The 12,126-nt window shown below is 35.7% G+C and overlaps 1 gene segment (V, D, J or C); it reads right to left on the bottom strand.

The window, feature by feature from the left end:
* Window positions 1-11,561: 11,561 nt before the first annotated feature.
* LOC109118481 lies at window positions 11,562-12,126 on the bottom strand. The segment is given in 2 exon segments: window positions 11,562-11,929; window positions 12,075-12,126. Coding segments are annotated over 2 exon segments (420 nt in total).

Below are 12,126 nucleotides of genomic sequence, written 5' to 3'. Positions count from 1 at the left end.
CCCATTCCCCATCCTTCCCTTCAGCCCCTCCACTCTTTGTTCAGAGTGTTGTAGTTCTCAATGTAGAGAGCTTTTGCTTCCTTTGTTAGATTGATTCCTAGGTATTTCTCTCTCTCTTTTTTTTTTTTTTGGGTTGCTATTGTGAAAGGGATTGTTTCCCCAATTTCACTCTCAGTGAGTCTGTTCTTTATGTACAAAAAGGCTATTGATTTTTGAACATTTACCTTGTATCCAGCTACTATACTGAATCTGCCAATTAAGTTGAGAAGTTTTCTGGCAGAATTTTTTAAGTCTTCTATGTAGAGTGTCATATCATAAGCAAATAAAGACTGTTTCGCTTTTTCCTTACCTATCTTTATTGCTTTTATTTCTTTCTCTTGCTATGGTTGACTTTTTCAAAACTATATTGAACATGAGAGGTGATAGTTGACAACCTTGACTTGTTCCTGATTTTAGTGTGAAGGTTTTCAGTTTTTGACCATTGAGAATGATGTTGGCTGTTGGCTCTTCATAGATAGCCTTTATCAAATTGAGATAAAGACCATCTATTCCAGTTTTCTGCAGGGTTTTTATCATGAATGGGTGTTGAATTTTGTCAAATGTTTTTTCAGCATCTATTGTGATGATCGTGTGGTTTTGTCCTTGACTCTGTTCATACAGTGTATTACATTTATTGATTTACATATGTTGAACCATCTATGCATCCCTGGGATAGATCTGACTTGGTCAGGGTGTATGATCTTCTTGATCATCTTCTGTATTCTGTTTGCCAGTATCTTCTTGAGGATTTTTGCATCTGTGTTCCTTAGAGAGATTGGCCTGTAGTTCTCTTTTTTGGTTGGGTCTTTTCCTGGTTTTAGAATCAAAGTAACACTTGCTTCCAGGAATGAATTTGGAAGTATTGCTTCTCTTTCAATTTCATCAAAAAGTTTCAAAAATAATGACAATAGTTCTTCTCTAAATGTCTTGTAGAATTCAGCAGTGAAGCCATCAGTACCTGGGCTTTTCTGTGTTAGTATTTTTTTAATTATAATCAATTTCATTGATTGTAATTGGGGTGTTTAGACTTTTTATTGAATATTGAGTATTGACTTTTTATTGGGTATTGAAGCCCCTCACTACAACTGTATTAATGCTTATTTGGTGTTTCTTGTCTGTTAATATTTATTTTTTATAGTTGGGGGTGTTAGTATTTGGTGCATATATATTTATGATTGTCCTCTCCCCCTCTTGGATTTTTCCCATTTAAGGGATATAGTGACCTTCTTTGTCTATCTTAATTAGTTTTGGTTTGAATTTACATTGTCTGCAAATAAGATAGCTACCCCTGCTTTTTTCTGGTTTCCTGTCACATGGAGAACTGTTTTCCATCCTTTTTCTTTCAATCTATGAGTTTCTCTTTCAAGTAGGTATGTTTCTTGTATACAGTATATTATTGGATTTTGCTTCTTAATCCATTCTGCCTATTTCTTTTGATTGGTGAATTGAGGCCATTGACATTGATGGTTATAACTGATATGTATTGACTTGTCATTGTCATGTTATTATCCTATTGTTATTTTATTTTTCTCCCTCTCCCTTTAAATTCTTACCTATTGGATTTGCTCTGTTGGGCTTCATGGAGGTGTGACCTTCATTGTCTTTTTCTAGGTTTTAAAAAAAAAATGCTTGAAGTGCTGGTTTCGTGTTCATGAAGTTTCTCAGGTGTTCTTTGTCATGAAAGTATTTTATTTATCCATCAGTTTTGAAAGATAGTTTTGCAGGATGCATCAGCTTAGGTGGAGGTTGTTTCCTTTCTTTTAAAGCTTGAAATACCTCACTCCAAGCTCTCCTTGATTGGTGGATTTGTTCTGATTCTGATGGGCTTTCCTTTGCATGTAATTTGTTTCTTTTCTCTAACTGCTTATAGCATTTTGTACTTCTGTTGGGTTTCTGGGATCTTGATTATTATATGTCTAGGTGTAGAATTTTCTATCATAACTAGTTGGAGTCCTTTTTACCTCACTTATCTGTATGTCAAGTTCTTTTGCTCTGTTTGGGAAATTTTCTATCATTAATTCTGTGAACAGGTTTTTTATGTCATTTGTGCTTTCTTTTTCTTTTTTATGGACTCCTATTATCTTATATTATTCTTCTCTGTGTCATCTAGGAGCTGATGAGTTGATTTCTCATGGTCTCTTACTATTTTTAAGAGATCTCTCTTTTCATGGTCACTGACCACCATCCTGTCTTCTATATCTGATATTCTGTCTTCCAATTGGGTTATCTGCTATGTATACTTTTAGTAGAGTTTTTAATCTCCTGGATACCAGTTTGAATCTGTTTCATGGATTCCATTTCTTTCTTATGTTGGGGTTTCATGGTTTCCATTTATTTCCTATCCTTCTATCATGGTCCTGAACTCATCTATTTTTATCTGTTTCTGTTCTAGAGTTTATAATCATGTCTTTTATCTGGGAAATTATTTGTTTAAAATATTTGTAGAGCCTCATTCAACTTTTTGTTTTCTTCCTGTGCTATCAGTTCAGATTGTCCAAGGGGTTGATTATCAGACTTTTCCATCATGTTTCCCCCAGAATTTGCCTTTGGTAAGCTGGAAGTCTGTGTCTTGTTTAAATGTCTTTTCATTTCTGTTATTGTTGTTGGTATAGTCCTTGGTTTAATTCCTGGGTTGATACTTTGATATTACTCTTTATAGGTATCTTTGTTACTTTAAGGGATGATTACTTCCCAGGGATGTCTTCCAGAGATAGCTGGTCATTAGGATTTAGGAGTCTCTAATATCATTTTCATTATACCAGGAAAGATAAGTGATTAGATCAATCACAACACTAGCCCAAGTGATACAATCAGCAACAACAATAGAATCAAACACAGCTTAGAAAATGACAATTTGTGGCAGTTATTAATCTATCACCTTTAACCATGTGAAATAAAATGAAATTGAAGACTAGTCCAAAATATATTTATAATGAATAAACATCATTATAGTAACTTTACTCTTTGGGGTAGGGACTTAGAAGGAATAAGGCCCTGTAACTATTCTTCACTTCTGCTCTAGCTCAGGTTAATGACCTTCAAGACCACCTGTCCTCTGCAGTATAGATGAGGAACAGGCATAGCCAGGAAGCCAGAGGCTGGGGTGTGGTGGGTATGGGGATGGGTTTGGGTTGGGTTGCCAGAAGCTCCCACATGGCTCTGGTGGTCACCAGTCCATTGGTGGCAGGGAGGCCTGGGTCGAGGAGGGGTTCATGCCAATGAGCTGCATTTAATTAGCCTCAATGCCAGGAAAAAGGAAACAGCTTTGTAGAGACTCTCCATCAGCATTTGCCTGAGGTCTAATTCTTATAATTAATCCCTTATTTTAAATCTTTCTTAATGGTTTTCTTTCTTTCATTCCCCCAACTCACCTAAAACTTAAGGGGAAAGACTAAGAAAATAATTTTGATCACTATTCCAGACAAACAGATCCAGATTTGTGCTGTGAGCATCATTAAGTGAAACTCACATCTAATGTAAGTAGAGGCAGGTTTTCCAACTTGAGACAACTGTACCCATGTTGTGTATGATCTATATTTTACTCAAACATTCAAACAGAATATGTCAACACAAAATTCCTCTGGACACCTGTTTCCAAATGAGGCAGAAGCAATTTTTTCTTACAGTTTAAATCTTCTGATCTAGACTGCAGATGAAGCAACCACAGTGCTCCCTTATCTGAGATCTGTGGGTACGAATGTGACACCTTTTCATCCTTAACATTCTTGATCATGTGGGGACTGTCCATATCAGTGTAGATAAAGACCACAAACACTCACAGCAGGTTGGAAAGGGACATGTAGCACATGTACTTCTGCACCATGTATTTTGCTTTGCATCAAGTTCAGAGTTCAGAGTCTGTGAGTGCCTGGCCTTTTGCATATGTTCTTTCTAGGGTTTTTTTTTAATATTATTATTCATCTGACCAGGAAATGGACTTTCTTAGTCTCACAAACTGCAAACTCTGTGCACACTTAGAAAAAGCATGCTTACTCTAAACTATTCCTCTACTTGTTTTTTTCTGATAGTTAAGTCAGGCAGCACCTACAAAGGGGGATCTAAGAATAGCAGTTAATGTTTAGGATGGTAGCTGAGGGGAACTTCAGATCAAGCTAGCTGACACATATTGATGTTACTCATAATAAGTTTTGGGACCCATTTATAGTAGACTTGTAATGAGTCATGGACTTTCCTTGTAATTTAATTATTGGTCACCATTTTAGCAAATATATCTCCTCTTTGCCACACAGGTCTTTGTTTTTAGCTGTGAAAGGCAACTATATTCAAAGCAATTTCAGTATCTTTCTTTCTTACTGAGTTCCAGAACCTATTTCAATTATACAATAAATAAAGTTACTTCTAAATCAAATGATAAAAACAAATCCTTCGGATTTACAGAAGCTATTATGTTGGCTACATTTCTGAAATTATATAAGGAATAAAATATTCTTCTTTAAAATCTGATAATGTGTTTTGCTGACTAGATTTTAAGAGAGTGAAGATAATCCTGTTCCTTCCACAGAGTTGTACTTATGATACCCTGTATCTTACAGTTGTTCTGATGTCACATTTTCCATCTCATTGCTCCAAAGTATTCAGTGTTACTTGTTAATTCATGTGTATTATTTTATAATCTCATGACAACTATACCAGGTCCTTCTATGCCATAATACTATTATCCACACACATACACACACACACACACACACACACACACACACACACACACACTGAAGTGCTTAAGGACAAGTGAATACCCCAAAGATTGGTGGCTGGGTTTTTGTATGTTACTAAGAGGTTGTGTGAAATAATGTACCTGTTAATCTTTCCTTTATTGTTTTAATGAGTTTCATTGTTTTAATGAGTGAATCAATATAAAGTGAACAAAAAACAAATACACAACTAGAAAAGGAACTGTAAACTCTTTAAAACAGTTCTTGTTCTTTTTTTCATTTTAATTTATTCTGTGCCATGAAAGTTAAAACATACAAAACACAGCTTTAGATATAGTACTGGCCATTTAGAACACTGAAATGATCATTTACGCACATTCCTCATGTTTAATTTTACATCTTGTTACACAGAGGTACTGTTAACACATACAGGTCTGGTTCCTTACAAGCCTGTTTGTCAAGCAGCAAGATGACAATGCATCACAGCACAGCACAGAACGCTTCCTTAAAGAAACCACATCAGTAATATTTGGTAAATGGTTATGCATAGAACTCACTTGGATGGCAATGTTAAACATTCCTTGTAGGTCATCATGACAATTCTAGTTCTTAATACAGGTTTTAAAAATAGATCGAGTGCTATAAGGAAAAGCTGTTAAGTATTTCAAGGTCTTCATGACCCATGTCATCTCTGAGTGCTGAGAGGCAGCTGATGTCCTGGTTTGCAATTATTTGTACCTAAGCAGATGGAGACCTGGGAGCAGTGCAGTGGCAGGGTTTTCTGAATGTTGAAGTGGCTGCTCTGTGCTCCTGACACTTCATGTGCAGGGTGCTTCATGGAGAGGTGGTGCCTGCTTCTGAAATATGGTTTTTAAGTAGGTCAAGTTTGAACGTGCTGACACCCAGGTTGGAAGCTTTTCCCATCCTAAACTTTGTTTTATTCTTTCTTTTTTAAATTGAGTTTATTGGTACATTTTAGGCATACTGTACAGTTACATTTGTTATTGGAATCTTGTACCTTTACATGACAGGTCTTGTTCTCATTTTTTCCCCTTGTCCCTGACCTCCCTTCACCCCCTCCTCCCCTCTCCATTTAAAAAGTCTTTATTTCCATTTTTTCATTTTTTCATATTTTTTTCTTTTCCCTTATTACCTTTCCCCTACCCTTCCCACTTGTTTTATCCTTTCTTGTGATCTAATGTACAAATGATAATATCTGGTAAAAGATAGAGCTTAATATATAAGGAAGGATTTAAAGTTTATTGGTGGTTTAAAAAAAATCCAGGTTTACTAACTTAAGGTGTGACAAGATCTGATGGGTTTATCTGAGCAAAATTTTGTACATTCTGTCCATGGTTGTAAATATTCATTCAGGTATTGAATATGCTCTGGCTTCTAACTTTCAATCTTATCCTAACATGAAACACACTGACCAGTCCTTGGCTTTCCCACAGAGACAGATCAGAAGTCCTCATCTTCCCTCCTCCTCACTCATCCCAACCCTTAGGAACTGGTAACTTCACAAGGGCAAAGCATCTGCTCAGACCGGTGAGATCAAAACAGGCTTTAGAGTTCTGAAATCTTTGCAGTTCTTTATTGTAGTGCCAGTGGCAGCAGTGGATTACATTATTTATAGTGGAACTGTGCTTAACTTAATTAGAAACCCTTGCATTGCTACCATAAGTTTTCATGCACTGTTCGGAGCAATTCTATGATTCTTGTTATAATTTTCAGAAAGAAAATTCCTGCCCCTGAATGCTGTTTCACTCATTGTGTAAATGTTTACAACAAAAATATTTTCATCTTTGGACACTGAATGAATTGAGATTCTCCAACACTTTATCCTGAATATTCATCTGAATCAGGAGTTTATATCAAATTCTTGAACCCCTATTTTTGTTTGACTGCCCTATGAAGAAACCCAAATGGAAAAATTGAATCATTTCATGGAAAATTGCCTTCAGATTTTCTCTGGCTCCTTTATAAAATCTAAAACACACTTTCTCTTCAAAACCTTAGGATCACTGCTGAAGTTCCCTGATCTTCCAGCTCCTGCTTCCCTTCTGCATTCTTGACAGGAGTCTGGTCAGATGCTGACCTCCAATCCATTTTTACCCTTGTATATTTTTTATCCTTGTACTATTTATGTTAAATGAATGCGACTCCAAGATACTACTGCAAGATATACTGTAAGTCTCTTACCAACTTCTCTACCTCTTCGTTTAGGTTCAGAGGGCATAAATATACTGACTGCTTGTGGCACATCTCCTATTGTAAGAGCCAATTGAACCAATTTTCTTTTTTCACTTTGTCTTTGTGTGTACAGAAAAACCATAGATTAAAGAAAGAGGAAGGGAGCTTCTGAGTTGAGTGTTTCAGTTGAACTAAAGCATTTTAGTTTGCTTTTGTTTAGTGTTTCTGAGTTGGAGCCTCATTCTGTTGCCCAGGCTGGCTTTGAACCTTGGTTTCAAGTAGTCTTCCCATTTCAGTCTAGAGAGTATCTGGGCCTACATGCTGACTCCATGGTATAAGATGCACATGCTGTAATTAATAAGCAAGGTAAACTATTTCCCCATAGAATTTAATTTTGCTGTAGCTCTGCAGACTTCTCTCTTCTCTCCTCTAATGCCTTCTCCCCTCCTTTTTTCCCTCCCCTCCTCCCCTTCCCTTTCTTTCCCTTCACTTTTCCCCTCTCCTGCCCTTTGCTGTTCTCCTCTTTTCTCCCTCTCAGTCTTTGCAGAGTTAAAAATAGTCACCCTGTTTCTTCTTACTTTCCAAAGAGGAAGATTAGGAAGATCTCCTACAGGGCTTTTCAAATTGTATTTTTATGCATATACATTACAAAACAATATTTTTTTCATGTTGAGACTTCTCAGAAACAGTGACATGCAGCATGTATCATTCTGATATTTGTTTCTTACAGTCATTATTGTAGTTTTTAATCCTTATCTATGAAAATATGTGGAAAAAATTACCATTAACTTATTGGCACAAATTTATGCTCTTAGATTCCTGCAGATCACAAGTTCAAATCAGATTTACTTGTATAAAATCAAGGAGTTGCACGTCTGTTTCCTTCTTTGTGTGAAATAGTAATGCATTTTCACTACTTTGAATAAGCTGCCTTTTCTCAGTCCACTGATGATTGATTATATTCATTATTTTTTTAATTAGTGCTGCATCCTTGTAAATGTCTCCTTGTTCACATATTTGACTTTTGTAAACTTCGACATCTGGAATTAAAATGGTTGCATTTTTAAAAATCTTATTGAGTTTATTGGTACTTTTTAAGTCTACAGTACAGTTACATTTATCATTGGAATCTCATACCCTTACATGACAGATCTTGGCAGCATTTTTTGAAGGGCATCTTTTTTACTAGTTTAGGCATATTATTCTCCTAAGTGGTTGTCTAAATTGTTCTCTGAAAAAAGTAAACAGTTCTATCTCCCTTTATCCTTGTCAGTTTTAATATTACTAGACATTTTTGTTTTCGGTAGAACCATAGCAAATTCTTTTACCGTAATTTCTTCTGACAACTATGGAAGTTGATGTTTTATATGCCACTGACCATTTATCTGTCTTTGAATTGGATTTTATATGCCTGTTTTTATTTGGGATGATTTTTGAAACACGTCCTTCAATGGCTTGTTAGTGGTTAAATACAGATGAAAAGCTAACTTTCTGTTATAAATAATCAATATTTTAATTATAAAAAACTTTAAAGATAAAAATCTATTCAGTTTTTCTGTTTTTAAGCTATGTTTGATAGTATATATTTTTCATCAAACTATTTCTTAAGAATTTTAAAATGTACTTGTCCTAATAATACATAAATTTCTTGGTAAATGTTTAATTTCTACTGTCGATGTATTTTATTTTCAGTATTTCACATTGTTTACTAGATTTTTATTGTTGTTGTAAGAATTTGCCACAAACTTGTTGGCATATACTTGTGCTCTTAAAATCCTGGAGGTCACAAGTTCAACACAGATTCACTATATAGGGGATAATATATTTTCTTATCTTTTGAGTTTTTAGGGAGGCTTTCCTCATTTTCACATCACATCACTTTTTTCATTCTAATATCTCACTCTTCTAATGATGCTGATGATGAATGACAGCAAACCTTTTAGAGATGAGTACACAAACTGCAACACACTTACCACAAAGTGCCAACACTGCAATTAAATTTGAATATTAGGGTTTTAGTTTGGTTTAGAAAAACAGCACTTATGTTGCCATCTTTTGCCTTAAAAGAAAAACAAATAGCACATATGCCATAGGTTTGCCACCACTGGTTTAGGTCTACTTGGACAATCAGTAGTGAATTTTCCACCACAAGCTTTTCTATTAATCCACCGGCAATGTTCCTTTTCTCAAAAGCTATTTTGTGGAATTGTGTCTCCTCAAACACATATCGAAGTCCTAATAAATTGAATATGATTTTCTGTAGAAATAGGGTTATCACAGACATAATTAGTTAAGATTAAGTCGTGCTAAAATAGGCTTGGCCTCTTGTCCAATATGACTGGGTTTAATAATAAAATTAATGTTATGTGACAAGAGGGGAAGATAGAGAGGGAAGATTACAGGAGAAAGCAGAGTGAGAACAGTCATCTCTCCTCAGACTAACAGAATGGGAAGAGGATTGAAATACATCTTCTTTAGATCCTTATAGGAACAGAGCTGCCAACTTTGATTTCAGGTGGCTGGCCTACAAAGCTGTGAGAAAATAAATTTCTATTTGTCTTAGTCAGTCAGTCTCGGGTTCACTGTTATAGCAGCCCCATGAAACTAAGATGACACAGAGAGTGCCATTTCATAAACTCTCAGGATTATGACACATTTTAGGAGCCAGTGGCTACCATGAAATTTGACTATTCTCTAGTCTTTTCACCATCAGCATTACTAAATAGTTTTATTCATTAAAATTAAAATATTCATTAAAATTCAGCATTGGGTTCCCCCTTTTGTTGCTTTTTTTCCTTTTCAGTTCATTTATGTACTTATATATATTTTTATGGAAATATAAGTTACAGTAAAAATAAATGACAATAAATATAGAGTTAGAGTAGATTTGAAAGCTTCAAATTTGTAAGCCACTCTCCTCTCAATAGATAGAATGTTCTCTTCCTTCACTCCATCACAGCCCCTTTTGCCCAATCACACAGCTCCCAGAGCACTTATGTATCTACTCTGCTGATTTGCTTCACCATGCATTAGATTGCCTATTTTAATTTTATATAAATGGAATCAAATAACATATACCACTTATGTCTGGCACTTTTGCCAGGCATAATGTGCTTGGGGTTTATTTGTGTTATGTTAGTGGTTCGATCCTTTTTCTAGCTGATTAATATTCCATTGAATGTTTATAGCACAAGTGATTTTAATTTGTTGTTTGCAGGAGTTTTCTCTAGTTTCTTTTATATTACAAATAAAAATCTTATGAACCTTCTTATGTGATATATATATATATATTTTGGTACCTGGGATTGAACTCGGGTCCTTGCACTTGCAAGGCAGGCCACCCGTGATATTTTCATTGGACACATATTTTCATGTTCCTTGCATAAATGGCTAGAGGTGCAGTCATCCAGTCACAGAAAGTACATGGTTGGTTTTATAAGAATGTCCTGGAGTGAGTACCCACTTTACATTACAACCAGCATTGTTTAAAAGTCAAATTGTTTCACATGCATATGTTTTATTTGGAAATAATGTTACACTCACACAGAAGATACCACAATGTAAAGTTCTCCTGAACATTTAGCTTTCTCTACCAACAATATGTTACATTATTCTATGTATCATCGTCTTTATGTAGGATTATCAAAACCAGGTTAGTGACACAATATTGCTCAAATACTCATATAATAATACTCTTATATAATGCTGCTGATTAAAGTACCAACCTTACTCGAACTCACACATTTTCATATGCACTCTAGGATGTGTGTGTGTGCATGTGTGTGCACATGTGTGTAATTTCATTAACATTTGTCACACATATATAACCACCATTGCAATCATGACAATGAACTGTTCATCCTACACAAATCCTTCATGTGCACCTCTTCCCAACTCTTAATTCCTGACCTCTGTTGACTTTTTCTTCAATGTTGCTAATTTGAGCATGATATGTAAGCAGAATCATGCATTATGTAATCAATGAAGTTGACTTATTTGACTCAGCACAGTGCTTTTGAGATCCATTTAAATTGCTTATATTGGAGACCACTCTTCTGATTACTGAATTATTTTCCATTGCATGAGCATACTATATACATCTATCCATTCTCTCAATAAAGTATAGAGGGTTTTTATTTAGATTATATCATTAGTCAAACCCATTTTATTGAACTGTAGTGTGACTTTAGAGGAAAATGCTATGATTTATAACTCTATTCATCAGGTAACGGACATTTGGGGTATTTCCAGCTTGTAGTATGGGGTTATTATGGATGGGAGTGCTATAAACAAAAGTCCTTGTGTAGAAACGTGTTTTGATTTATCTTGGGCAAATTTTGAATTTCTAATCATATGGTAAAATCATTTCACAAGAAACTGCCAAATGACTTTCAAGTGAGATAACACCACTTAGCATTCCATCAGAAATGTATAAAAGTCCTATTTGCCCCACAATTAATTGGGTGCCTTGTACAAATCTCAAACATTTTAACTGCTACACAGTTTGGTTACTGATGAAACTAAATTACTTTTACTTACTTTAATAATAATTTTCCCATATTGCCACACAGTGAATTTGCACACTTACAGTGGCGCCTATTTGTGAAAATGAAGCTGGTTTGCATTTATCCCAGCCTAAATCATGAGTAGGGCTCCTCAGGAGCCCCACATGCAATTTGGGCACAGGCTGCAGGTGCCTGGAGAGCACTGTGTGCTCGCTGCACAGAAGTAGGTGGCTGAGTCTCCAGGCTGGGTCTTCCTGATATGTAGGGAGAGCTCTTTGGCACCTTTACTGAAGTAGACTGTGAATCTTCTGTCATTCTTTTTATTCACATTTTCATGTATGTCTATCAGTAATTCAGGACCTTTTCCAGGGAATTGCCGGTACCAGGGGAAGTAGTAAAATGAACTGTCTTCATACGTACAGTTCAGAATTGAAATCTCTCCTTCCTGGACAGTCAGAGACCAAGGACTTTGCTTCACCTGCTGCTGGCCACTTTTCTCCTTCTGTTGGCTGCTCACCCCTGCTTAGAAAGATAAAAAAGTCACAGGCCATAAATTTTGCATCCTCCCTTTAAAGTTTCTGCCTTCACAATTTTTGTCTGTTCTCCAGTGTTCTCATTTCCCCAATTGAATAATATATCCTGGAGTTTCTCCTGTACAACTTACATGCCAGGTGAAGTCCTAGAATTAAAAATGATGCTCTCGAGATCTTGTCCAT

Source organism: Fukomys damarensis, unplaced genomic scaffold (assembly GCF_012274545.1).
Source record: "Fukomys damarensis isolate Sample0158 unplaced genomic scaffold, DMR_v1.0_HiC HiC_scaffold_17, whole genome shotgun sequence".
Lineage (NCBI taxonomy): Eukaryota > Metazoa > Chordata > Mammalia > Rodentia > Bathyergidae > Fukomys > Fukomys damarensis.
The sequence above is the reverse complement of the archived record's forward strand: the minus strand, read 5'-3'. Positions and strand labels throughout refer to the sequence as shown.